Source organism: Alligator mississippiensis, chromosome 5 (genome assembly GCF_030867095.1).
Source record: "Alligator mississippiensis isolate rAllMis1 chromosome 5, rAllMis1, whole genome shotgun sequence".
NCBI lineage: Eukaryota > Metazoa > Chordata > Crocodylia > Alligatoridae > Alligator > Alligator mississippiensis.
In genome coordinates this window covers 47,846,380-47,873,634 of record NC_081828.1, presented here as the reverse complement: position 1 = coordinate 47,873,634, position 27,255 = coordinate 47,846,380, and the positions used below count along the sequence as shown (strand labels likewise).

Below are 27,255 nucleotides of genomic sequence, written 5' to 3'. Positions count from 1 at the left end.
TTTACACCTCAAAAACTCCCACACACCCAGCTTGCAATCTGTCCCCTTAAGCTGAAACAGATTGATTTAGTAAGTGCTCCAATCCTTGGCACACTGCAGATGAAACTGAACCCATCCTCAGTGACTCCAGGGGAAAAACCAGGCCAGCTGACTTCCAGTAGTCACGTGAAGCAATTATTTCCCATTAACCCAATGGAGATAAATTAGCCTTGAGGGTGACAAGTACTTTGGTGTTTGTTAACTTGGGGTAACCTTAAATCCATTTCTTCTGAGCTGGTATGTAGTTTAGACCCCTTGATACAATAGCTATGATTGCACCTTGCCCACTGTTTCAGGAAATTTCCACATAGAAAACTAGGCCAATGTGAAGGATCTAGTTACCTTTGTGGGCTCAGAGTAGAGGAGGCTGGTGTCAGATGGGTGGGGAGCTGTGAAGGGGTGGTGAGCAGATTCCAGTTCTTCAGGCTTCTCTTCTTTGGGAAGGAATAGGGGGAAATCCACCACCCACAGGAAGTGGAAAGCAGTGGGATCCCGGAGCACTAGTCCTGTTGCCTCCAGAAGGGTAGCACTCTCCAGGCGCAGGTTTCCTAATGCAGAGCACTGCCAACCAGATAGAAAAAAGAATCCAGTTTAATGACATGACCAGAAAGGTTTACTAAGGGTCCCATTGTTTCTGGAGCAGGGAAACTGCTTTCCAGGGACAGCATTATGTGCAGAAACCATCATGTCTGTTTCACTGTATATTTGCAATCTTTCAAAGTATCAGTGCACCTCTCATTAGTTACAGCCAATGTTAGTACTCAGAATTTCAGCTGCTGTGAAAAAGCGGTCCAGGGGGTGCTAGAAACTGTGTACCTAAACACTGTTCTCATAGGGCCAATGACATGGCTGAGCAGTGAGGCACAGTATAAAAACACCACAAAATATTCTGCATCTCACAGCATCTCTCATGCCCTGGTCTCAAGGCAGTTTATAGACTTTAATTATTTCTCATAACAACCATTCAACATTATCCACATTTTACACAGTTAGAAATAGAGGTGGAGCGAGAGTCATTGTTACAGAAAACATCAATGGTAAAGCCAGAAATAAAATCCTACATTAATTCACAGCTTCCTGGTTTTAATAATTAGAAACCACCGTGTCCCTGATCAGCCACTGCTAGAACTGTAAGCACTGTTTCTAAAGTGCATTTGAATCAAGAATCACCCATCTTGAAGTGCAAAGGATAGGGTCGTTGAGTGACATCAGTCAACTGACCTCCATTACACTGATTTACATCAGCTGAGGATATGACCCCAGGAACAGAACATGAATTACTTGGGGTTTCACCACTATGCCAGGTATGTGTTCTGTTGTAAAAACTTTCTCTGGGCTCAGCAAGATAAGCATTGCAGTCCCAGTTGCAACAGTGATCTGACCAACAAAGCGTCAAGCTCATTTAAAGTCACATTACCACAAGCCAGCCAGGCTTCAAGAAAGAAGCTAGAACAGGGATCCCATGGCTGTGGGATTCTGAATTCACGTGATCCAGAGAAAAGAATGGTCCCTCTCTTTGGGTTCATGCCTCATAATTCTGGAAAGTGGAAGGAACCTGAATAGACAAACACCTTGTTAGCTGCTGCTGCTTGCTTGGAAGGCTGCATATCTCTGAGTATGGTGCAGAAAACGCCCAGAATATCCAGCTTTACTTAGCATCTCTGCCAGAAACTAGAGATACAATTTGGGGCAGGTCACCTAATCTCTTTGTGTTCCCCATCACTGCATATAAAATGGGGTACTGTGAGGCTTCATTCATAATCCTCTGCATCCTAAGCTGGAGGGAATTGGAGAGGCCAGGTATTGTGAATATAACCAGTGATGTTCAGTTCCAAGACAAGGAATTTCCCTACCGCTTTCTTGTGTTCTCCAGCTGCCAGCACCACTACATCATCCACCTGAATGTTCAGGGCTCTGATGAGTTCTGACTGCTGCTCCCTGTTGAGAAATTTACTCATTGGAGACTTCAGGCTCCCATCAGGTCCCAGGACCAAGTGCAAAACTTCCTACAAGAGACAGGCGTAGATAAGAAGTAGGTTAATTGCCTGTAATACAGTCCCATGAGAGATGCAGTGCAGAGTCAAAAGCTGTCTTACAGTAGAAGGTGCCTTTTAAAAACCTTCCACATCAGACGTCTTCCTTCTTATAAACCTCCTTCAAATATTTACCATTTCATTTATGAGTGTTCAAGGGTAGCGTAGAGACACATAGAGCCACTATGCAATAAACAAAGTTGTCAGACTTTTTATTGTCAGAGGCCAACACTACCTCTAGTGACATAAATTTTCATACATATGGGTAGAGAATTTAATCAACTGTTCTGTCTTGTAGCTGCTTGTAAATTCCCTATATTACTTTAGATACAGTTGCTACTGGCCCCTTTCAAATGAATTCTTTACATTATACACATGGTTGTGACTTACCTGATTAAACCTGGATTTTGAAGTTTCCTTTAAAGACTCAAGATCTTTATTTTGAAGACATCTCTGAGGAAAAAGAATGACCAAGATCTTAAAAAGGAGTTATATCTACTCCTGTGTAAAGCTCTTGATTTTAAAGCTACTCTGGTTTTAAAATGTTCAACATTCCAGTTTTGCATTTGTTTTAATATATAAAGCAGTGCCACTTACTGGTGTGCCATCAATTTGCACCTTTCACCATTACACTTGCAACAGCTAGTGAGAAACAGGCCAGAGCATCCTATTCCACAATTCAAAATTGGGTCTTTAGTATTTCTTCAGGTACACTGCATCTGTTACAACAGTGTCAAGAGACAAACAAGCATCCACCAGCTTTCGTGCCACCCTGCATGTATTTTATTGGACAAGTTTATTTTTTCCTGTACGAAAAGCAACCCTCATAGCACTGCAATCACATCACAACCTTTCATTTCTTATATAATAGTGATATAAGCATTCTTGTTGTAAAATAATGTCCTGAATCATTTAGGGTGTGTAATATATTGAGTTCTCACCAGCCCTGGAAGAAACAGTACTGAACACGAACCTGTTTCAGAATCCAATTCATTATCCAGATGCAAAACACAGCAGCTCTCACCTAACCAAAGCTAGCTATAGACTTCACAGACCTTTCCCTGCTCTTCTCCAACCTTACAGCTCTGGCCACCCTGCAGCTAAGCTGAGTTTTGGCTGCCTTTCTAAAGTGAATGTGTCACCTACTGTCCAACTCCACAGTCTCAGATGGGAGGCAGCTGATCAGTTACAGGTAGCAGTGGGCCACACAACTTTCAAAAGGGGCCAGTTACTCTGCGGCAGGAGCAAAGTTATTATTGAATGATGATAAATTCAAATCAGTAGCACTCATTCATTTCTAAACATTTATCTTCTTTGCACTGAGCTTTGCTAGTAATCACATACAAACACATCACTTACCATCCCCTGAGGAACACAAATGGCTTTGACGGCGCCTTGGGGATTCCTGAGAACATTCTGAATTAATCCAATGTCCACGCTCCTGAACAGATCACTGACATCAACTATCTGAGAAAGGCAAAGAGCACACACAAAAATAAGGCAATAATAACAGGGCCCCATGTTGTGGAAATGGTTTTGGCATCCTCCACCTGCTGCCATACCACCCCCCTGGATGGCTGAGTTTGCTCTGAGAAACCACAGGGTGATTACACAACTCAGAGGGAGCACAGCATTAACAAACTTGTCTATGAGCAGTTACAGAAAGGGAATCCAAGAAAAAAAAAGAAAGCTCTCTGGCGACTAGAACACTGACATGGCAGATCTAGTCACCCTGGAAAGAACAGTGTATAGTAGTCAAAATGGCTAAGATAACGTTTTAGAGAAGTAGGACACTATCCTGGAAACAGCCAAATACATTCATTAAACATTTGGGCTGCTCCTTGCCTGGCTCCCACCAGACCACCTTGCATCAGTGAAGAGTGCAGAAAAGCTTGTATAGTTTCTGAGAATGACTCAGGGACCTCAGTTCCTCAGATTGTTGAGTACTCCTTTCACAAGTGCTAAATTGGCATTAAAGTAAAAAAAATAATGTCCTATGAAGAACCACCAAGACACTGAGCATCAGTTCTTTTCATTGGCAATACAAAAAATACCTGCACATATCACAGATGATGGAAAAGTCACCTTCAGTCATCTAATCCAAGCATAACAAGGGTTGTCATCTGTGCTAATATATCATTAGGACTGAAATGAGAAAAAGAGCACCTTCCAAAAAGGGACGGGAAAACAGGATAGAAGACCCCAAAGCCATACTGCTTCACTGCTTTACCACACTACTGGCCAAGCTTCCCACATTTTAAGGGACCTGCTACAATAACTTCTTGAGCCTTCCAAAACAGTAGAGGTTTTGGCATCAAGAACCCCATCCTTCCACCTGTGTGCAGAATTGAGGTTTGAACACTGACTGTTCAAAAATGTTAAGAGGAAGGAGAAAGGATAGATGCTTCTGCGAAAAGAGAGCTCACCTTCATACCAAAGCGAGTGTCTGGCTTATCAGTCCCATAAGCAGCCAGTGCCTCAGCATAGCTCATAGAAGGAAAAGGGATGGTTATGGGGCTTTTCTCTTCAGGCCAAGAATACTGGAGCAGGCCCTCAATCAGCCTCTGGATCCCAGCCTGGTCTACAAATGACATCTCAATATCGATCTTAAAGATATAAGAAGCAGGACATTACATATCCACGGATATCAGGAAAACTGCATTCTTTTCCATCCACCTACCTCCTCTGAGTACCTAAGGGCTTTGTACAAATAAAGATGATTGATTTCAATATACTGTATGTACATGAGCAACTGGGGCCTCCTGAGTCTAGCAGGGCACCATCAGGGCACAACCAGAGGGGGGTAGGGGGGTGCCCCCCAGTGGCCAGTTGCTGAGCGTGCCGGTGGCATGGCAGCAGAGCCCATTTCAGGGGGAGCACTAGCACTCTTCATGCCCCCCTACCAGCCAGAGCGCTCGCTGTCGGGGGGGGACCAGCACTCTCGGGGGGGGCATGTGCCACCCCCCCCAACCCCCCACCATGCCCCTCTTATGCGTCATCTATGTGTATGTATATACCACAAGCAGAGAGGTAGTTAGCCATGTTAGTCTATAAGGACACCTCTACATTGCCTTTTGTGTATACCATGCTAGCCTTACACAAAGAATGCATCTGTTACCTTGCAGACACAGAATATTGCTCAGTGTATCAGCAATCACCCCTGCTTGGAAGCTAAATAGCTAGTTAGTGATGCTAAGGACTCTGAGGGAGAGAAGTCACAAGGAAATCTTTAGGAATGAGCAGGACTAACTGGTCTTGTCCAGGTGCCAATGACTGTGAAGAGAGCTGTACAGCCCGAGTCTGAGGGAAGCAAGCCAAACTTAGAGAGCAGCTCAAATGTCACTACTGGGCCTGATGAACATTGTGCCAAAATTCCCACCAGCTGAAACACACCTCTGTGGAAGCTGAATCCCTTCTTTATCCCAGAGCTCAGTAACCACTTATTAGGCATGTGAAATGCATAGCACCAAGCACAAGGCTTGAAGGATTTTCAAGCTGAATGACTAGGAGCAAGCCTCACACCAACTGGATGGGCTAGACCAACAATACATGCAGCTAGCAATACCGATCAAGGCTTCCTAATTTGATTGATACTTTGCTAGTGTCATGACTTCAGGAGAGAAAAGTTATACAAAAGGGAAAAGTTACCTGAGTAAATTCGGGTTGCCTGTCTGGCTTTGAACCTTCATCTCGATAGCAGCGGGCGACCTGAAAGTACCTGCAATTGAAATTAAAAGCACCCTAAGCTAAACCATGTGTGCAAAATGGATTACACATTCCATTCATGACAGTTCCTCTAAGGACTCCAAACAGTATGAGCAACCATCCAGCAGAGAGTTGATAATGTCAGGTGGGGAGTCCATCAAAGGCAGCAGCATCTCAGGGATTCCCTGCCAGTACTATATGTGTAGCCATTTAAAACTGCTCAACTAAAACAAAACTTCTTCCCCTTCAGGTCTCTATGTTATATTGATCTGTGTTGACAAATCAGTCTATTCAGGAACTGACTTCGGACATGTTCCTACTTGTGACGGGCCAGTAGGGGGCGCTGCTGTGCTGAGCTACCCAGCTCACTGCACCCAGCCCAAAACCCCACTCTGAGTGTCTCCCCTGGGGTGCCTACGTCCACCCAGACCCCTTTCCAGAACCCACCCATGAGCCTGGGGTAACCGCTGCCACCACCCAGGGTCTGGTCTTTGTTAGGGCTCTGTGCCACCCAGGGTACACAGACCCTGTAGACCTTGGGGGTGCTTTGCTCCCAGCAGGATATATCCCCAGCACAATATATTAGGGGGCTTCTTATAGTTTGAAGCATTAACAGTAGTCTCCCTTAGTCAGCTGAGCAAGGGAGCTAAAAGGCTTACCTAATCGCTCTCGAGCAAGTACAGCAAGGCTTGTATAATGGATAGCTTCATTGATTGGAGAGGGTAGGCATGGGGAGGGGTACAGGTCAGAGAAGTGTCAAAAGAAAGACCCTGAGCAAACAGAAGTGGCTTGGTAGCCTTTTGATATGGTTCTAGATCACTTCATCCTAAATTATGAGCTAAAATTCAGGTAAGTTACTCACGTTTACATCCAGAGTCTGAGCAAGCTCTTTCTCTGGAGGCTGTACGGCTTGTTTGCTGTGTTCCAAAATATGTCTGTTCCTCTTCCTCAATGAGGAACCCTTTATACACCTGTTGTGGCCTCATCACTAAGTTCTAACCAGAAGCAGACCTAGTGGCTGCTGACCAGTGCTTCCAAAAGACATCAGCCCTACCAGGTGAGATGACCAGTAACATGACCTGCAGTGGCAAGAACCTGAGACAATGGAGAAGCAGATTCCCCCTCCCATTGGAATTTTTACAGCCTAGCCAGTCACATAGGCAGGTAACACAGGAAGGGAGTTGGGCTGTCTGCTTACAGTAGTGAGGCAGACTGGGAGGTGATTTCTCCACACTCTCAACTGGTCTTCAACCAGTAGGACCTTAAGTTCTGGAGCAGTAAGGAGATAACTCAGAAACACCTCCTGATTTTATTGCAGACATGTTCAAAAGTTTTGCATGAATGAACTGTGACCATGTCTTATCCAGTTCAATCACACACTGTGGTGTTAATTCATCTCAGGAGGAGTTAAGCCATGTAGGTCAGTGCAAGAGAGGAATTCACCATGCTTTCCCTTTTCTGCTTCTCAGATTTCCCATCTCCAAAAAGTCTTTGTGCATTTATGTTCAGAATCATGATAATATGGAACATTTTCAGATAGTTTTGAGAATTTCATATGCAAATAGGGGATTTGGTCACATAGCTCCTTAATCCAGTGGGATTCTTGTGCCTAAATGTCCCTAGATCAATGATGTCTGAACTTTCTGGCCTGTGGGCTGGATGAGCAGTGCCAGGTCTGTCTGTGGTCTGGTCTGTGGACCTGATCCAATGTATGGTGCTGGCCCATGCAGCCATGTGGGAACAGCTCACCCAAGGCCTGATGCAGCCGGGTGGGAATGGGCTGCCTGGGACTCAGTCCCATATGGCTGCACTGGACCCTGGCAAAGCCATTTCCAAGTGGCTACACTGGGCCCTGGCTTAATCCAGCCATATGGGAACAGGACCTTATTCCTCTGTGGGGGGCTAGCCTGGCCAGGGCTGATTTAGCTGGGTAGGACTTTGAAATCTGGCAGCATGGGACCAATGGTGATGTTAACTGCTACCACTCCCCCACTGCCAAATTTCCAGGCCCATGGGCTGGATTACAGGGCTCTGCAGGCTGGATCTGAGCTGTGGGCTGGGAGTTGAGCACCAGTTAGAAGTAACGGTAAATGGCGATAAGACTTTAAGAATTCTCCACCTGAGGTCACTTCAGCTGCAAAACCATTTGCTCTAAGCTCCTGAACAAACATTGAAATCTTTGCCCCCCCCACCCCCACACCGAAAAAAAAATAGGGAACAGACCTCTAAGGTCCTTATTTTAGAAAAAAGGAGCACTCACCTGTCCAGGCCTCCAATCATGAGCAGCTGTTTAAACTGCTGAGGACTTTGAGGCAGAGAGTAGAATTTCCCAGGCTCCCTGGAGGGTACCAGGAACTCCTTTGCACCCTGGTATCAAAGATGGGATAAGAGAGGAGAGACCTCTTAATACAGCGTATGGCTGACATTTTGTATCTTGCCACATGAGAAGGTTGAGGCAAAAGAACTTCATAAATTTCAAGAGAGGACTGGACACATAGGGACCCAATTCAAAGCCTACTGAAGTTGATGGTTGATTTTCCAAACTTCAAAAAGCTTTGAATGAGGCCCACAGGAACAGGATGAGCACCCTATGAGAATTAGGAACAGTGTATAAAAGCTCACATTAACTAAGCATAAGATGATCATGAGGTAGAGCTTGGAAGCCATCTCTTCCTACGGCACAGAAATGCAGACTTATGCAAATGCAGGGAGTCAGGGGATTTTACAGGATGTTTTATTTCGTTAAAAGATTTGTTGATTATGTTTATTCTTACTTTAGAGCATGGGTACATGAACAACTTATCAGGGCGGGGCTTTTCTGCCCATTGGCTGCTCTGTGGTTACTATCAGTGCACATATTATTAAATCACAATTGATGAAAGCTAAGTTACAATAACTTAGGCCTCAATAAAATAGGTTTAAGATGCTGCAGCTTAACTTTCATTAGAGATTTGATTCTATTTTATGTACTGTAGTTTATTTTTGGAGTATTACAAGTGCAAGGGACATAAATGAAGCATGAATGACAAATTCTTTGTTTTCCCTTTCTTTTGATTAACGGCTATAGGGTTCTCATCTCTCTGACCTCACCAGAAAACCAGGAAAAAAGCTTTGCATATAGTTGCATCGAAGGTGCTCTTGGTGATTCCCAAGGTATCAATGCCAGTTAGCTAAGCCTTGCTGGGAAGATGGATGAGGCAGGTTGGTCAATGTGCACTTGAGGTACAGAAACTGGGTTAAATGAATATGAACATTGTCATAACCAAGTCAGTTAAGTGACCCTGCCACAATAGAACCACCCTAAGCAACTTCATAGACATTAGGGCTGGAAGGGACCTCGGAAGATCATCGAGTCCAGCCCCCTGCCCAAAGGGCAGGAAGTCAGCTGGGGTCATAGGATCCCAGCAAGATAAGCATCCAGTTTCATCTTGAAGGTGTTCAATGAAGGCTCTTGAACAACCTCCGGTGGCAGGCTGTTCCAGACCTTGGGGGCTCGGACAGTAAAGAAATTCTTCCTTATGTCCAGCCTGAAACGATCTTGTAGTAGTTTACGACCATTCGACCTCATCATCCCTTGGGGTGCTCTGGTGAACACACGTTCCCCCAGATACTGGTGGTCACCCCTGATAAACTTGTAGGTGGCCATCAGATCACCCCTGAGCCTGCGCTTTTTCAGGCTAAAGAGCCCCAGGGCTCTCAGCCTGTCATCGTAGGGTCTGCTTCCCTGACCCCTGATCATGCGCGTGGCTCTTCTCTGGACTCTCTCAAGCTTCTCCACATCCTTTTTGAATTGTGGAGCCCAAAACTGGACGCAGTACTCCAGCTGCGGCCTCACTAAGGCCGAGTACAGGGGGAGAATGATGTCCCGGGATTTGCTCGAGAAGCATCTATGGATGCAAGCCAGCGTTTTGGTCGCTTTACTAGCCGCAGCATCGCACTGCAGGCTCATGTTCATCTTGTGGTCAATGATGACCCCCAAGTCTCTTTCTTCCATAGTGCTAGCCAAAATAGCACTGCCGAGCCTATAAGTATGCTGCGGGTTTTTCTTCCCAAGGTGGAGAACCTTGCATTTATTGGCGTTGAACACCATCAGGTTCTCGTCCACCCACTTGCTGAGCCTGTCCAGGTCAGCCTGGATCACCCGCCTGTCTTCTGGTGTGGATGCTTTGCCCCAAAGTTTGGTGTCATCTGCGAACTTGGCCAGTCCACTTCTGACTCCAGTGTCCACATCATTAATGAAGATGTTGAACAGTATGGGTCCAAGGACAGAGCCCTGGGGGACCCCGCTGGTCACAGGACACCACGATGAGTGACTTCCATCAATTACTACCCTCTGGGTCCGACCCCGGAGCCAATTTTCCAGCCAGCGGATCGTGGAGGACCCAAGGCAACAATTGGCCAGTTTCTCCAAGAGACGATCATGGGACACCAGATTGAAGGCTTTTTTGAAGTCAAGATATATGACATCAATCTCTTCTCCCTTGTCCAGGTGATAGGTCACCTGGTCGTAGAAGGAAATGAGATTGGTCAAGCAAGACCTACCCGCAACAAACCCGTGCTGGCTATCCCTTAAGACGTTGGCGTCGGCCAGTCCATTAAGGATGGCCTCCTTAATAAACTTTTCTAAGATCGTCCCTGGGATAGAAGTCAGGCTGATGGGCCTATAGTTAGCCGAATCCACTTTCCTCCCTTTCTTGAAGATAGGCACCACATTGGCCTTCTTCCAGTCTTCGGGCACTACACCAGAGCGCCAAGAGTTTTCAAAGATCCGCGCTAGAGGCTGGGCTATGATGCTCGCCAGCTCCTTGAGTACCCTGGGGTGAAGATTGTCAGGGCCGGCTGACTTGAAGGTATCCAGCTTCTCAAGATGTTCCTTCACGAAGTCAGCATTAACGGAGGGCAGGGGGATCACCCTCACCCGGACTTCCCGGCCCTGTAGCGGGCATGGGCGTCCCATGGGACTGATGAAAGACCGACGCAAAGTACCTATTTAATAGGTTGGCTTTTTCCTGGGCGTCAGTTGTCAGTTGACCCATCTGGTTCAGCAGGGGTCCAACGTTGCCCCTGCTTTTCCTCCGGCTCCCCACATATCTGAAAAAGGACTTTTTATTGTCCTTGATGCTCAAAGCTAGCTGGAGTTCAGTTGCAGCCTTGGCTTTCCTGGTCAGCTCCCTACAGGACCGGACCAGTGCAGAATAATCCTCCTTGGAGGTGACTCCCATCCTCCATCCTTTGTAGGCCTTTCTTTTTAGCCTCAGGAGGTCTGCCAGGTCCCTGGAGAGCCAGGGGGGCTGCTGTGCCCTCTTGCTGCCTTTCCTCCAAGATGGAATAGACTTAGTTTGTGCATTGAGGATCGCTCCCTTGAGGAGCAACCACTCTTCTTGAACTCCCCTCTCCCTGTGGTCACAGTCCCTTAGGGCCTCACTGACAAGCCTCCTGAGCTTGTCAAAGTTGGCTTTCCTGAAGTCAAGGACTTGCGTGTTGCTGACTGACTTGCCAGCTTTTCGGCGGATGGTGAAGGTGATCAGCTCGTGGTCGCTGTCACCCAGCTTCCCATCGATCACTAGGTCACCGACTAGGTCATTCCCAGTAGCCAGTACCAGGTTGACCAGCGCTTTGCCTCTTGTTGGCCCATAGAATTCTTGAGTCAGGTAGAGGTCATCCACGCACGAGAGGAAGCTCTGCGACCGCTCAGATTTTGCTGAGCGATCCTCCCACGAGATGTCTGGGTAATTGAAGTCACCCATGACAACCATGGTCCTGGAGCAAGCTGCCTCAGCCAGTTCCCGGGAAAACTCCTGGTCAAGATCAGGACTTTGGGTGGGAGGTCTGTAATAGACTCCCACCATTGTGTCCCCTGTGCCATGTTCCCCACGGATTTTAACCCAGAGGGTCTCCAGCCATCCACCCTGGTCGCCAATATTGGCTTGCAGGGACGCGTAGCTTTCCTTAACATAGAGAGCTACACCCCCGCCCCTTTTCTCTACACGATCCCTCCTGTACAGGGTATAGCCATCTATCCCCGTGGTCCAGTCATAGGTGGAGTCCCACCAGGTCTCCGTTATCCCTATGACATGGTAATTGTTTGCACTGAGCAGGAGGATGAGCTCCTCCTGCTTATTCCCCAGGCTCCTGGCATTAGTGTACAGGCAGGCAAGTGCCCCCTGGGGGGCTCCTTCCTTGCCCACAGATTTTACCAGGGCTGGGGCTGGGGTGGGCTCCCTTGAGTGCCGTGATCCGCTGGCTTTGCAAGGATTGTTCAGCGGGCCAGCAGTGGCGGTAGTCCCCCCGTCCCCCAACTGGCTTAGTTTAAAGCCCGGTGGAGCAGGTCAGCCAGTCTGGCTGAGAAGAGCCTCCTCCCTAGGGGAGAGAGGTGGAGACCATCTCTTCCCAGCAGCTCGCTGCCTCTCTCGCCAAAGAGTGGGCTGTGGTCATGAAAGCCAAAGCCTTCCTGACAACACCAGCGCTGCAGTCTTTGGTTGACCACATGGATCCTCCTCTCCCTTCTCAGCTCGTAGCCTGAGACTGGGAGGATCGACGAGAACACCACCTGTGCCCCCACACCCTTAAGCCCTGCTCCCAAATCCCTGTAGCGCCTCATGACCTGGCTGGGAGTGCTCCGAGCCGTGTCATTGGTGCCCACATGAATAAGGAGCATGGAAAGTGGTCTGTGGGTTTGAGGAGCTTGGGGATCCTCTCCGCAATGTCCCGGATGTGGGTCCCCGGGAAGCAGCAGACTTGCCGGGCTAAGGGGTCGGGGTGGCAGATTGGCCCCTCCGTCCCCCTCAGGAGGGAGTCTCCCACAACAAACACCTTACGTTTTGTCTTGGGGAGAGCAGGGGCGGGAGCTGCACTTAGGCCCATGTTGCCTGTGGAGGCCGGCAACTCAGCAGGCTCTGCTGGGGCAGCAAGAGGTGCATACCTGTTGCTCAGTTCTGGTAACTGCCGCTATCTCCAAAATTTGGTCACATTCCGCCTCATTAGCTATTCCCACCTGGCAGTCTGTCATTGGCTACTCTAAACGTACAAAAGTCCGTGCAGCTTCCGCCCAAGTTGGAGACCTCTGAGCACGCTGCAGAGTGACCTCGGAGAACTCTGGACACATGACAGAGTGAATTGGCGGCCTGATCAACCACCAATTTCTCCCCGTCATCGACCGGCCCTGATGTACCCCTTTCCTTTGCATGCTCGTTTCATCCACGGACTCATCTCGTCGACTCGTTGCGTTACCTCTGTTATCCGTAACTACGTAAACAACCTCATAGCCTGCGTCGTGACCACCAGCGGCATAAGTAAAATAATCTTTGAAACCGATACGCTGTGTCTCGCCTCTCCAACCACCAGCCCGCCTGATGACCGATTAATTCGTACCCCTCAAGTTGGCTCTAGCCGTCTGAGACAAACATCAGAAGACATCTGACATTAATAACTACTTGGAAAATAATACTAGACCAGATGGACCACTGGTCTGACCTACTCTGCAAATGCAGAGTTGCTGCATCTAAGCTCTAAATGGCTTTCCTGTTTATAATGGAAATGAATTAATTTTAAAACAAGAAATACAATTTTTGGAATGGGATTGCAAGAGTGGGGGTAGGGACAGGGAAGGGAAGGTTCCTCAGTCTCTCCAAAGAGGAAGATGAAATTTTTTTCCAGAAAACAGGGAAGGACAATACTACACAACTTCAAGGTGCTGCTCTCTTTGCAAACAACTACTCAAACACACTACACCTTTTTGTTTTTGCAGCTTTATCACCTAGAAATCCCTTTCAGCAAAGAGACCCGAGACGCAGATCTCTCCAAACAGTCCTGCCATGTTACTGTATTTTTTAAGTGATGATGGAACCATGTTCAGAGGTGACATCCCTAGAGGTGTGAGTTTCACTTTACGTAAGTTACCCACTAAATGGGTGGAGAGGTAGGCTGCGGCAGGGTAGGGTAAAAGACAGAAGAGCTTACCAGCCCACTTTACCTTTCAGCATATTGCTACCTATTAGTTGCAGCTACAGCTTAGGCTTTCTATACACAGGTCCCAGCAGGTCAGTTCCATACAACATACCAACATGAACTTGCACCACCCTGCAAATCCCCTCTGACTCTGTTAGGTAGCAGACTCTAGGAGAGGAATGTTGGGTGCATCACTCTTCTGCCCTCAGTTCTACAGCGCAGAGGTCACAAGCAAGAGGAATGCTCGTGGCAAGCTGCCTGTCCCCCATGGCAGATCTAAGCAGAAAGTCAGTCCAGGATTTCCTCAACTGACCTGACTTCAGATGCAGGAACTAGCTATAAATAGTGGCTGAAAAGGGGTGGGCAGATAGCTTTTGCAACAGCTAGTGAAAAGAAATTAATCATCACTCTTGCAACTGGAGTCAGCCCTGCTGGTTTGGCCGTTAGTACACAGTACTGCCACATATAAAGTGTAGGTTTGAATCTCAGTTACACTATCAGATTCCACAGGCCATCAGGGCCTGGCAGCAGCAACTTGGTTAGTGCCATGGGGATGAAATACCTGGCATTTTCTCCAGAAAAACTTCTGGACAGCTACAGAGTAGCATGAATAGGCTATGAAATTATTTCTGTCCTCTACTGGAAGAAGGGAGACTGAGGTATAGCCATGAAGGATGGCTTAACAATGGTGACAAATTGAGAAGAGTTAGGGAAAACTGTGCACTGAAAACTCTTCAAGGGGCTCCTTTGCAAAAAGGAAAAGTTATACAAGCTCAATACACAAATGCACTAGTTTCCTAATTTGGGAGTCCATCCCTTCCTTCTTTTTCATGTAGTTCAATAACATGGCATTCCCCGTGCCAGGAATAGAACAGCTAAAATTGTCAAGGCCATTTTATCACTATTAAAGCTAATCAGGCAGGGCAAGGATGCTGGTTAAAGAAAATGGTCATAACTTCAGGTTGTTTTCAGAATTCTCTAGTCACTACAGTCAACTAGCCAAAATCCATAGGACCTGGAGGTCAATGGGGGTCTTTCCACTTGCTTCAGTGAGTTGTGGAACAGAATCTCATAGTGGCTTGATCCCACTTCTATTTCACCAATCAAAGGTGCTTTAACTGTTGAACTCTGTGCAACTGCGGAGCCAGATCCAGTACCAACAGTGTAGCTTCTGCCCTGGAGATATTCATGGAAGGTCCAACACACTTATTCCAAAAGAACTCTTGTAGGCAAAGACTTATCATAGTGCAGAATCTGGATGAATGTTTGTAACTATCTTCACGCATGGTAACCTCAGCATACATTACCACCTTCCAACAACAACTACTCTAAAGGATTAATTTTAATCCACAGGTTTATAAAAGATAAAAAACCTAAACATCATACTCCAGAAATGAGAAGAAAAAAGACATGCATTCATCCTGTTGAACTCCCTCACAAATGACTTGACTGTTCCCAACAGTATATATGAGTTAGCTGTATCCCATTTAGTTTTAAAAATTACAAAAGTTGGGGTTTTCCATTATCTGTTTTCAGAGATCTACAAAAAATGCTACCCTGCTATACTTATATGGGCCTTCTTAAATCAATAAGATTACTGTATATCAGTTAAGTATATGGCATAGCCCACTTCCATCAATTCCTGTGCAATTGCTCTCTATGGTATGCAGTAATTAGCTTGCAAAATACAAACCCAGAATACAAGACTTGAAAATAAACACTTTTAAATGGGGATACCATGGTGATGTACTAGTTCAGAGATGCATGAGGACAGAATTAAATGCTTGAAGGAATTAGTTTTTGTGGAATCTGGTCCTCTGAAGATGGGATTCACACTCAGCAAAACACTGCTTTGCAAGAAAGCAGCCTTGGGGGGTGTTGTGATGCCAGAAGATTCCCAGTCCTTGTCCAAGACACAGCCTCATGCCTCTAAAGGATCCATTTGATGGATAAGAAGTTGACAGGTAAACAGGCAAGTAGTAACATAACTACAAATAAAGGCAGAGTGGCAGACTAGGATAATAAGTAAATAAGTGATCTGTGCAACTGCAGCAGGCCAAAATAACTAGCAGTATACATACCCCCGGGGTTCTCTTAAATAGTGTTGGAGTCTCGACATCCACAAACCCTAAGAAACAAAACATGCTTCAAAAATTAAATAATCAGAGTAGGGGAAGGGCATGGTTTGGAACAAGTTGGCTACAGTCAGTAGCTGGTCATCTTGAGCGGTGGGGCACAACCTGAAGCTACTCAGGAACCAATAGACTCATCTAATTCTTTTTAAGACGATTAAGAACTATTTGTGAAGTTACAGGCTGATCCTGAGAGGTGATAAGCACCCACAAATCTCATCTGGACTTGGATTCTCCAGTTCTCCCTATAAGTTAAAAGCCTCTTATTAAGCTAACTAAACACTTAAAAATGACCATCAATTTTAAGATGAACGCAGGCCCTTTGAAAAATTGGCCCTTTAATATGCCTGAAGTTAGGCGGCCAGATAATAAGGCATCCAGGATTCACTAACTTCTTGTTAAAATCTTCCCCTTTACTATGTACAGCTCATTCAAAAATGATCACCTGTGACCTGATAAGGGACTAACTGCTATTGTGCCCTTGAAATATAGCAGCATCCCACTGTAGTCACCATTGAAAGATAGTAAGTCACCATATGAGGGGCCACACTGGGGTTGCACTTTGCCTAATGTTCCAACCCATGGTAAGTTTTACAGCAGTAAAGCATGGAAGCAAAAGGAAAAATCCTGAGAATTTGGTACTATTTTTTAGTATTTCTCTTACCATGGAGGTTACAGAGGTATTCCCGCATTCTCATCACCATCTGGGATCTGAGTCGCAGATTGTATTGCATCTGGGAACTGCGTAAGTCCAAGTAACGATACTGCATGCGCAAAGCCTCAGATTTCTAAAGAGAAGAGAAGAAAGACATAAAAAAGCAAAATTAAAAACATGCCCGCAACAGCTTCTCCTGAAGCTACACTGGAAGGCAAAATGGTAATGAAGGACAATGCACTACTGGGTGTCACTTTTATATATATGCAGGAATGTGTGTGTGCAGTTTGCCTCAAACTGAAGGTTGTTTAATAAAAGCTATCTGGTCTAAACTCTGTATTCCAAATCCTTGCTTTTCTCTGTGCAGGAACAGATCATAACAATCCTCCTTTGAATTTATGGGGCACTTTTCATTCACAGATCTCAAATAACTTAAGCAAGCATGATCATACCGATTTTACAGAGGAAGAAACCTAAGGTACAAGAAGTTATGCTTATATTGATGAGACTTATGCAGGATCACACATTCATGCAGAGCTTAGCTCTCTTGAATCTTGGTCCTCACCACTATGCAGCGGACCATATTTTATCAGGGCACTTTGTCTGTGATGGAAGACCTCTACCATGAGACCTGAAAGACCTGACCTTCAATGTGACTGATCTGATTGAAACAGCAGGTAAACCCTCCTGCTACCTGACTGTATATATGGGTAACGTTAACTCCCCTATCTTAAATATACTTAGTACTTTTAACATGTTTTGCATTGCAAATTACAAGAAACTGATGTTGGCTCCATATTTCCACCTCCATTGCTATCAATATATAGTTGAACCAATGCACCAAGGCAAATTATACCTTGCATTTCACTTTACTATTATCAGACTTTAGGTCTCAGAGCTCAATTTAAGAAAGTTCTGCTGTCAATGAACATGTTTCCCCTTCAAAGGAAATTGTATGGGTTAGAAAAAAAACACCCTCTGTTGTCTCATGACAAGAGGGTGGCAGACACCTTGGTGAACTCTTTAATTTCAAATGGTAGCTTCTTGCAGGAGTTCAGGACTTCGGCAGTCTTCACCTTCACTTCAATGTCACCTGTTGGTATTCTCTAAAACAAAGAGAAAAACAAATTTAATTCCCCTGAAAAACACTTTGATGGGTTTATTTTTGGGTCATACATTTTCAGGCCAAATTGGACCCCTGTGATTACTTAAGTGTGGCCTCTTGTACACCAAAGGGCAGAGAATTTCCCCCAGTGACAGTCTTCACTTAGCCTCCCTCAGTGTACAGATCATGGTCAGTTACTCCCAGTGTAGGACCTGCTGGGTATTGCTCTCCTTCAGCAGCATATCCATCCCTATATGAAAATAAAACTGTTGCTTGCCTATAACGTGCTCTTTCCCTATGATGTACCCAATGTCAGGCACAATCAAAGCTTTGACCTTTAATATGAAGGAGAGCAATGATTCATATTATTGTACACATTACAATGCTTAGGAGCTTGAAGGGTTACACCAATTCTGAAGAAGAGAGTTCCCACTTGAATTCAAGAATGGACTCTTTCCTGCACCTATCATCTCTACAACAATCATGCCCCTTATACTCTGTTTCTTCCCATCTTTCAGGATAAACTAGAATACCTTCTATTACCAATGCATTTCTAAGACCATTGCATACTTTAAAAAAGGTGTAAAGTCTAAAGCTGTCATTCTCTGTGATATGTCCAAGTATCAGGGAGCCTAGTCAGAATCCTGGCTTCTATTCTCAGGTCTCCCAATAATTAAACATATATCATCTTGAAACTGTCACCTATGGCTGCCGATTCCAAGAGCTGTGCATGCACACTGCCTCTTAAAAGAACAGGCTTTCAAAACTCTGTGCTTCTATAGAACAAGAATAATAGAATTGATTTGGGCAGGCATTATTAATAAAAGATCAATATGTATTGCAGAACGCTCTACACTAATTTTTATTCTTACAAGTGTTAAATGCCAGCTTCTTAACAATGTCCACTGTCTCTCAAATGAGTGGTGGTGGGGACTTAATTTATGAATTTTTGTAAAATGCATTGAGGTTCTTGTAAGGTGCCTGTAACAGCCATCATTTCTCTCATTTCTTTCAAATCATGCAGGATGAACTATCATACCTTAAGAAAACAAGGTGGCCAGGGATAAAGCCATGCCACAGAGCACGCAGTGGACTCCACTTGCCAGAAAACACTGGTAAATTAAACACACTTTGCAGAAGTACAACACTCAAAGAAAACCCTCACAAAGATTCCAAAGTACTCACTGGGTTCTTTTGCTCTGGAGGCCGGGAGCAGACTGTTCCGGTCACTCGTAAAACAGACTCCATAGGGACATTGCATAAGATGCTCTTTACATGGGAATGTGCCTGCAGAAGGGGAAAAATGTACTGAAATGCCATGGAAATTCAAGTCACCCTGCAGAGGTGTCGATGTCATATGCTTGTTCTGTTTTCCTAATGGCCCCCTCTCACACTAGATAGATCCTTTATGGGACACTTGTAATAGCAATACTTGCATTGCAATAGTATCTAGGAGCCCCAGTAATGGACCTTGACTACAATGTGTTAGGCTTAGCAAGAACACCTGGAAGATGGTCCTTGCAAGGCACCTTTTAAGAAGCTTAACATTTAGCAACCCCTCATTCAGAGCACACTTTGGTTCCGCCAAAGAGTGCCAGTTGGGTCTTGATCTCGGCTGTGAACTTTCGTCATTACAATTCTGTAGGTGTGCTTTAGGGATCCCCAAAGATTGCCCATTTGAGAGTTGCACTGGCAATCCACCCAGGGATTGACGGCCACAGCTAAAGTTGACAAATCTGAACGAACTGCAAGTACCCTTATGCTCTACACAAAGTCAGTATGACAACGCAGGACAGCTTATTCTACCCTTGACATCGTATGGACAAGCTGTCAAAACGGAAAAGCTACACACTTTCCTCCATTATCCCTTACCTCATCCTGTGGAATGATGAGCTGGGTCAGCCCCTGGAAGTCCCTCAGAACCAGAAACAGGTTTTGCCTGATCCATAATAAAAATAAAAAAAAAGAAAAGAGCTGTTTCTCTGAGAATGTAACCTTTTCCAGATTTCTAAGCTGAAACCCATGTTCCTATCTTGCACTGTTTTAAGGTTACAGTTTTAATCTCAGAGCACTTTAAAAGCTACACATGTACAATACAGACAGAGCCATCCTTTTTGGGGGGGAGGGGGGAAATCGGGGCCACTGTCCCTGGTCCTGTGCTTTGGGGGGGGTCCTGTGGACAGCCATTGGCACATGCTGAGGGCACCACCATTCCACGTGGCTGCCGCATGCCACCGGCTTCACGCTTCAGCTGCTCACCACCCCTTGCCTACCACCTGCACAGGCGCCGCACGCCCATAGGATCAGCTCTCAATACAGATATTCCTTGACTCATATTTGGAACAAATATCTTTAATTCATACCAGATTCAGGCACTCAGTGAAATTTTAAAACAAAAGCTGCATCAGAACTTGAATTATTTGAACATTAAATCCATGTAGAATAAGTTTTTGAACAAATGATGTGACTTTTATAAAGTGCTCATTGCTGAATACACACACTAGCTGACAAAGTCTGTCTAAGCAAGAAAACAAAAGTTCATAGAGATGAGACAAATTTAAAATAAAAGGCACTGACATTCATCTTCTCATCAAAAGCTTTTACCTGGGCCATCCATATGTCAAGCTGATGATACAAATCTGTAATAAAATCTGTTTCCTCTGCTTCAGGAAACAGAACTATCAGTCTATCTGACTGAGCAGTATATCACCAGGTGAAATACATTATGGCTCTATAGAATGGCAAGCGCACAATAACTTGTTGCTATAATCATAAAAATGTTTACTGGAGCCCTATCCAGCACTGTTCCAAGATAAAGTGTATGGCTCTGCCAATAAATTCTACCTAGAATATCACTGCAGAATTCTGGCAGATAAAGAGCAAAGAGTCATTATAAAATGCAGAGTCAAATTCTGAGATTCTGATCTCAGTTCCACTGGTATAACTTAACTAAAACAATAGAAAAGGAAGGTAGTTAGATGTGTTAGCCTTAAGTCAGGCAGAAGGCAGGGCAGATGTGCACCTTTTAGGCTAGGTGAATTAGAGATGCATAAGCTTTCATGAGTCAGAGCTCATTTCAGAAGTGACATACTATGAAAGAACTTGCACAAAGTAGGCTATCAAATACAGAAATCATAGGACTTACTTCCAAGTCTGCTTGCATGTACCTAAAGGGCAGAATTAGAATCTGGCCCAGTATGACCATAATTAAATCAGAGTACTGTCTACTCCATGAAGATTACTGATTACTGTATTTTCTTGCACACAACACACACCTCTTCCCCCCAAAAAACAGCTGCTTAAACTTTGGGTGCATATTATAAGCAAGGTAATATGGTAATATTTACTTATATAATATTCCATATTATGAAAATATGGTTTCTGCCAGGTAAAAGCAAAAGCAACTCTGTACCTGATCCACAGGGAGGAAAGCAAGGACCAGGTTAGGCTGCCTAGCTGCTGCTACTCAGTTACTTACTATAAGGGAAGATGTTTTTGAAGAGGGAATGAAGACAAAAAAGAATGTGCAAGTCTTATTTCAGGGTATATTTTATGTAAGAAAATATGGTATTCACAAAACATAATCACAGGAGCTACACTACAAATATTAACACAACGTAGCATGAACTCATTTCTTAAACAGCTTGAATTAACACTATAATTAGCACTTGCTAATTTATTTATTAATCTATCAATAATAATGCATACATATTCTCAACATGCATCATTAAGTACTGTAGTAAAAAAGGCATGCACAAACAACATGATCGTTGCTTCATAGGAGTAATTTAAACCTAGAGAATATGTTTGAAAATATAGTTGAATACAAATATTTGACAGCTGCTGCAAACGTACCGATTTACTTTCTTCATTTGTAAGATGGGAATAGTAATTTAATTACCTTGTACGGTTGTTGTAAAGATTAATTAATGTTAGTACAAAACATCAAAGAAATTAAAGAATTTGCAAGTGTAAACTATTGTCTTCATTAAAAAAAAATAGTCTAATCACAATGCCACAATGAACTTTACAATATCCACACACTACTATCATTTCTAACTATTCAACACTGGGATGTTGTCGGGATGTTTGCTACAGAATACCTTTAGTAGTAGACAAAGTTATATTAAGTATTCAAATAAAGCTACTTATTCTATTTAATATTTGGGAGAATCCCCCCAAAAATTCATTCGTCATTTTTCCAGTTGTAATGCAGCTGTCTTGGGACAGTGGATAATAGCATACAGTAATATTATTCAAAAGTTTAGAACAGGAAGCAAAGAATAAAATATACAGCACAAAGGGAAGTGGATATTTAAGCTGGTGGTAAGTTATTATCCAAAAGGGAGCTTGGTCAGGACACCAGGGTTAACACTGTTTGAAGAATGTCCCAGGTAATCTTTAAAAGAGATAAAGTCAGGACCTCGGCTTTAGATCTTGTCTGTATGACAGAACCTCCAGCAACACAGTAATTAATCTAACAGCACAGTATCTAACATGTAGTGCTATTCACTAACAAGAAAAGCACCCTACGCAAGGGATGTTCCTAGTAAGGTGCTTTGCCCAATCTTGGTAGCATAGGAAGCTAAGGAGTAGTATAAAACAACACTGGCATAACAAGGACCAGGCTATAGGGGTTGAATTGGCTCTCGCATTCTAACTTCTTTTCTGTCCACTCAGTTTGCATTTACCTTTGGTACTGAACCCATCCACACAAGGTGACATCTTGGCCCACATGAGCAGAACGCAGCTCTCCACAAGTGTTGGTCCGAGCAGCAAAGCTATTGAAATCTTAGGGTAGGGGGAGAAAAGCCACAGAAGGTTTTAGGGGCGCGCAAGTGCTAATGTGATGCTAAAGGAGCTTCAATGCACTTGACAGTCACAGAGAAAGAGGTCACTTCACCCACCATCCTGGAAACCAGCAGGATGTGGGAACACTACAAACTGTTTCAGGAAAGGAAGCAAAAAAATTCTATATATCCAAACAAAACCACAAGGAGGCAAAAGGCAGTTACCCAAGTGAAATATAGCTCTTTAGAAGTATCATTATGTATTTAAGCATCTCAAGACTGATATTCCACATTTTGTATCAAGGAACGAACATATACTGACTCTGGAAGTCTGAGCCCATGTTATGCTTATACTGCAAGTAAAAGGGGTGTGATTCTCTCACCCTAATTCCACTTTGGTGCTCTCTGATGACAACGAACATTTCAGTATAACCTGCCACAGTTGTAAATTTCTGCTCAAGAAAAGCCCAGAGCAAAAGCAGAGGAGGATGCTTCCAGTCAGCCTTAAAACACGCTGGCAGATCTGTGTTGGCAGCAGTAGTACTAGGTCTAGCTTGAAACATATTGGCAAAATTGTATAAAGGAAGTCTGAATAGTCCCAATCTTTGCTGAAGGTTTAAATAAAGAGCTTGACCTAAAAATAGGGGTGGGCAAAATATGGCTCATGGGCCAGATCTTGCCCACAAAGTAATTTTCTCCCATCCACAGAGGGTCCCTTGGCTCTGCCCAGCCCAGGCACAGGGGGCAGCCTGGGACCATGGTGAGAGTGGCTGGTCCCCCTACCCCCAGGTGCGGTGGTGACACTTGGTGCAGCCTGCCCTGTCCCCAGGCCTGGCTCTTGGGCACACTGGGAGCTGTAGTCAGCAAGACAGGGGCAGCATGGTGGCTGGACTCAGCTTTCTGGCATCCCCACTGCCCCCATCGACACCACTGCCAGACCCAGCCTCATTGCCCAGGCACATCCACCACACACCCACTGCTGGAGATGCCAAATGGAGCAGGTGGATGGGCAGGGGTGGAGACAGTCCCAGAACCCCTACAGGTAGATGGGATGGGGTCATGGGCAGGCAAGGAGCAGCACCTGGGAGCAGGATGGGTGGGTGGAGCTAGGGCCAGGATTGCAGTGGTGACATGGCAGGGCCAGGGCCCAGGGCAGAGCCATGATCTGCTCCCTGTATGTCCCTGCCCACGATCCCAGCTCTGCACTGTCACTGCCCTGTGATCCCAACCCTGACCGCAACCCCACCCTGACCCCAACCACACCCACCCCACGCCTGGACACCTATCTTCACCTGCCCACTGCTCCATCCCATCCACCAAGGTGAAGTGCGCCCTGCCTGCAGGGTTCCTGGGCTGGTGTCCATGAAGATCCCACCTCCCACCTCCGCTAAGGGATGCAGGTCAGATGGGCTCGATAGGACCCCCTGGGGTCAGCACCATCCCCCTGCAATGGCTCACTGAAACTTCTTAAGTGGCCCTCCTACCCAAATAATTGCCCACCCCTGCCTAAAACCCATTCAGTTAAAGGAATAGGCTTTGGATCAGGGTCTTAGATATTTAAAACTGGACAGGTCTCCACTCCTAAAGCATTTATAGAATGATTTTGAGTTTCAGTTCACAGCACTCATTGGTAAAATTAAAGAAAGTCTATCAATTTAATCACACTGCTGCCAGAAAATATTTTACTTATAAAGCCCTAAAGGTTATATTGCAAAGAAGTCTTGCAGGGGTGGAGGGGAACAAACCAGAATTTATTCTCTCACTTATACCAGGCACAGTCATTTTCCCATTTGTCTAGGACAGGGCTTCCTAAACTTTTTGCCAATCATCAACATTTCTTGAAAATCACCAGGCAAGCTTAGAACTGAAAATGATAGAGGAAGGGGAGTATACTTTATGGCCTCAGACCACAGTTTGTGAACCCGTGGTCTAGGTCTTTCACTGCAGGGAAAGGGAGAACTTTCAAAGCCCAATTCAATACATCAAAGAACTTTGTTTATTTGGTTTGACTAGACTTTGTGACATTATCCACATGAAGAGAAATGTAAATAGTAACCAGGATAAGTCAGTTAAGGTCTCATTTAAAGTTTATCTATTTAAAATCTAGAGGGAAGGAGTAATATATCTCAAGTATCCCTTTAATTTTCTATCTGGCTTACCATGGCATGAAACTGTCACCCAGAAAAAAGAAAGGTTTTTGTCAATTTAGCCAATGAAAATACAGTAGAGAGCAAAACTGTGCCCAGCCCTGCTTACCTGACACACTCTTCTCTGAATGAAGTGCAAAACTGTTGGAAATAGATCTGTACCAGGGCCTGTTTAGTCTTCTAGAGAACAGAGAGAGCTTCCTGCGTACCAGCCACAGCATGTAGTGAAAGGGCATCTTATATACTGAAAGAACTGAACTGGAAATAGAATGGCAGCATTAAGAAAGAAACATGAAAGTGATTTTATTCTCCTCTCTCAGCCTTTATTCTTTAGTCAGTATATATGCCAAATTTTCTTTTGATTGGCAGGCTGCCCCACCTACTGAAATGAGCCTCATAGTCTTGTGGGAAGGATACTGCTCTGGGACTCAGGGGCCCTGACTATATTTTCTGCTCTATTGTCGTTTTGTTCTGTGACCTTGAGCAAGTCACTTAATCTCTATGTATCTCCATTTTTCCTCCCAACATTTAGCTATTTAGCTTGCAAAATCTCCCAGGAAAAGACTGTACCTCATCATTTGTACATAAATTAGTAACCTGAAGACAGGATCCTGGGTGGGGCTTCTAAGCATTACTATTGTATAAACAATAATGATGCAAACCAACTCCACCTTTTTTTCCCCACTTTATCATATATGTTAGATCCTCTCATGCATAAAATGTTGTTCTAACGTCTCCTGTCAGAGCAGAGGTTTTCAAACATGTCTGTGGAACACTTGTTGGGGGTCTGTGGAAAACCAGCATAGCTTACGTAGTGCTAGCTCCACCTTCTTGCTTCTAATTGCTTCTTGGAGAGACTATACAGCTTTTAAGCCATTATGATTAATCATGACTATTATCAGAGCATACAGAAGCCCTACTTGGGATATAATTAAGGCACTATAAAAAAATGTGTCTACATATGCTCTACAGCAGCTTAGGCCAGGGGCTAAAATAATTAGATCTTGCCTATACACACAATTCCCCTGTGCACTTCTAAACTTATTTAGTTAAATCCAGTTTAATTTGCTTCTTGACTATAATTTCAAATTAAGTGTTCCATTTTGATGTCATTTAAGTCCATTTGTTTCAACTTAAATAGAATGCTATTTATCTGACACAAGAGTATCGATGTACAGACTTGCACAGAAATAACTGAAGGTGTGATTTTAAACTGTTTTAAGTCCGGTTTGCACTCTAAAACCTTCACTGGCATAACTGCAGCAGTAAGCAATGCATTTTTTAACCAATATAGTGACGGTAGTAAAAACCGTTTTAGATATACCAGCATAACAGGCTTTATGCCAACCTAGTACACCCTTACAACTACAAGTGCACTTGAGGAGAGGCTGAGAGAACTGGATTTATTTAGTTTGGAGAAGAAAAGACTGAGAGGATCTGATAGCAGCCTTTAACTCCCTGAAGGGTGGGTCCAGTGAGGATGGAGCTGGACTGTTCTCAGTGGTGACAGATGACAGAACAAGGTGCAATGGGCTCAAGTCTATGAAATCTATGAAAGTTGCAGCAAGGGAGGTTTAGGTTTGATATTAGGAAAACACTTGCTCACTAGGAGAGTGGTAAAGCACTGGAAAGGTTACTTAGGGAGGTGGTAGGATCTCCATTCTTGAAGGTTTTTAAGACCCAGCTCAACAAAGCCCTGGCTGGGATGATCTAGCTGGGGATGGTCCTGCTCTGAGCAGGGGGTTGGACTAGACGACCTCTTGGGGTCCCTGCCAGCCCTCATTTTCTATGATTCTACGGAGGATGAGTTTGCCACTTTAATTGTCCTGACTGGTTAAACTGGCAATGCTGTTAAGTGCTGACAGGCCCTTTCTTCAGTAGTTATCAATGTTTTCTAGACTCAAGGCACCCCTGGATAGCTTTGAGGCCCCCTTAGGAAATGCCAGCTTTTGGTTTTCACTCTTTTTTTTGGAGCACAGAAAATTTAACAGAGCAGTTCCTGTTGCTGAGCACTCAGCAGCCCGCGACTCTGGACTCCCATCTGAAACCTCTGGGTGGATCACCTTCAATCACCTTGGCCCGCCTACCAGTGCTGACACGGCTTGACCCCGGAGAGGCTCTCCTGGCACCCCGGTGCTGGTGACAAATTGCGGCCTTGGTCGTCTGGGTCCCAGCCGGACAAGCCCTTCGCTGGGCGGTTCTCAGCCGGGAGGCGCTAGAGACCCTTCTGCGGGGTGTGCTGTGCTGTGCTGGCACGGAGCCCCGCTTGCACAGCAGCCCGCGAAGTCAACTTGGAGAGTTCAAATAGGATCCCACGGGGTGAGTAATGTTCTGAGCACGTGCTTCCAGCCGCTGCCTTACTGCAGTGCTTTCAGATAACACTAATACTAATAATGTAGTTATTAAGACGCACCCGCCCCGGCCCTGTGGGGTGAGGGGATGCGTCGCAAACTGCCCCTCCCTCTGCCGGCGCGGAACAACCCCAAGCTACCGTACCGCGCCGCACGAACCCTGCGCTCGCTGCGCTGCGCCAATTGCTGCCGCTTTCTGGGGGGTTTTTTTTTTTGTCCCTCGACGGCCCCCGTTAGCCGTGACCATCACGTCACAGAGAAGCGGAAGCCTGTGACTCTAGGGGAAAAGGGCAATATGCCCACAACCAGCATGGCGGCGGGGCGGTGCCATTATCTGACGGTTTCCCCGGC

At 45.1% G+C, this 27,255-nt stretch overlaps 1 protein-coding gene across 2 annotated transcripts in view; it reads right to left on the bottom strand.

Annotated features, from left to right (window-relative positions):
- DARS2 (aspartyl-tRNA synthetase 2, mitochondrial) overlaps positions 1-26,767 on the bottom strand; it is a 31,402-nt gene extending 4,635 nt beyond the window's left edge. The window contains exons 1-15 of one of the 2 annotated variants that reach the window (XM_019500270.2): positions 26,641-26,767; positions 24,663-24,811; positions 22,308-22,407; positions 19,489-19,555; positions 18,802-18,903; positions 17,522-17,617; positions 16,521-16,644; positions 15,806-15,852; positions 8,038-8,144; positions 5,721-5,790; positions 4,499-4,678; positions 3,432-3,539; positions 2,463-2,525; positions 1,893-2,045; positions 382-600 (exon numbers count right to left, since the gene is read on the bottom strand). In XM_019500270.2, the coding sequence (XP_019355815.1) occupies positions 382-600; positions 1,893-2,045; positions 2,463-2,525; positions 3,432-3,539; positions 4,499-4,678; positions 5,721-5,790; positions 8,038-8,144; positions 15,806-15,852; positions 16,521-16,644; positions 17,522-17,617; positions 18,802-18,903; positions 19,489-19,555; positions 22,308-22,407; positions 24,663-24,789 (1,563 nt within the window). In that variant the 5' untranslated portion in view covers positions 24,790-24,811; positions 26,641-26,767. Of the gene's footprint in view, positions 1-381; positions 601-1,892; positions 2,046-2,462; positions 2,526-3,431; positions 3,540-4,498; positions 4,679-5,720; positions 5,791-8,037; positions 8,145-15,805; positions 15,853-16,520; positions 16,645-17,521; positions 17,618-18,801; positions 18,904-19,488; positions 19,556-22,307; positions 22,408-24,662; positions 24,812-26,626 lie in introns of both variants that reach the window. The other variant, XM_006272935.4, reaches the window with a different exon arrangement.
- Positions 26,768-27,255: the final 488 nt, after the last annotated feature.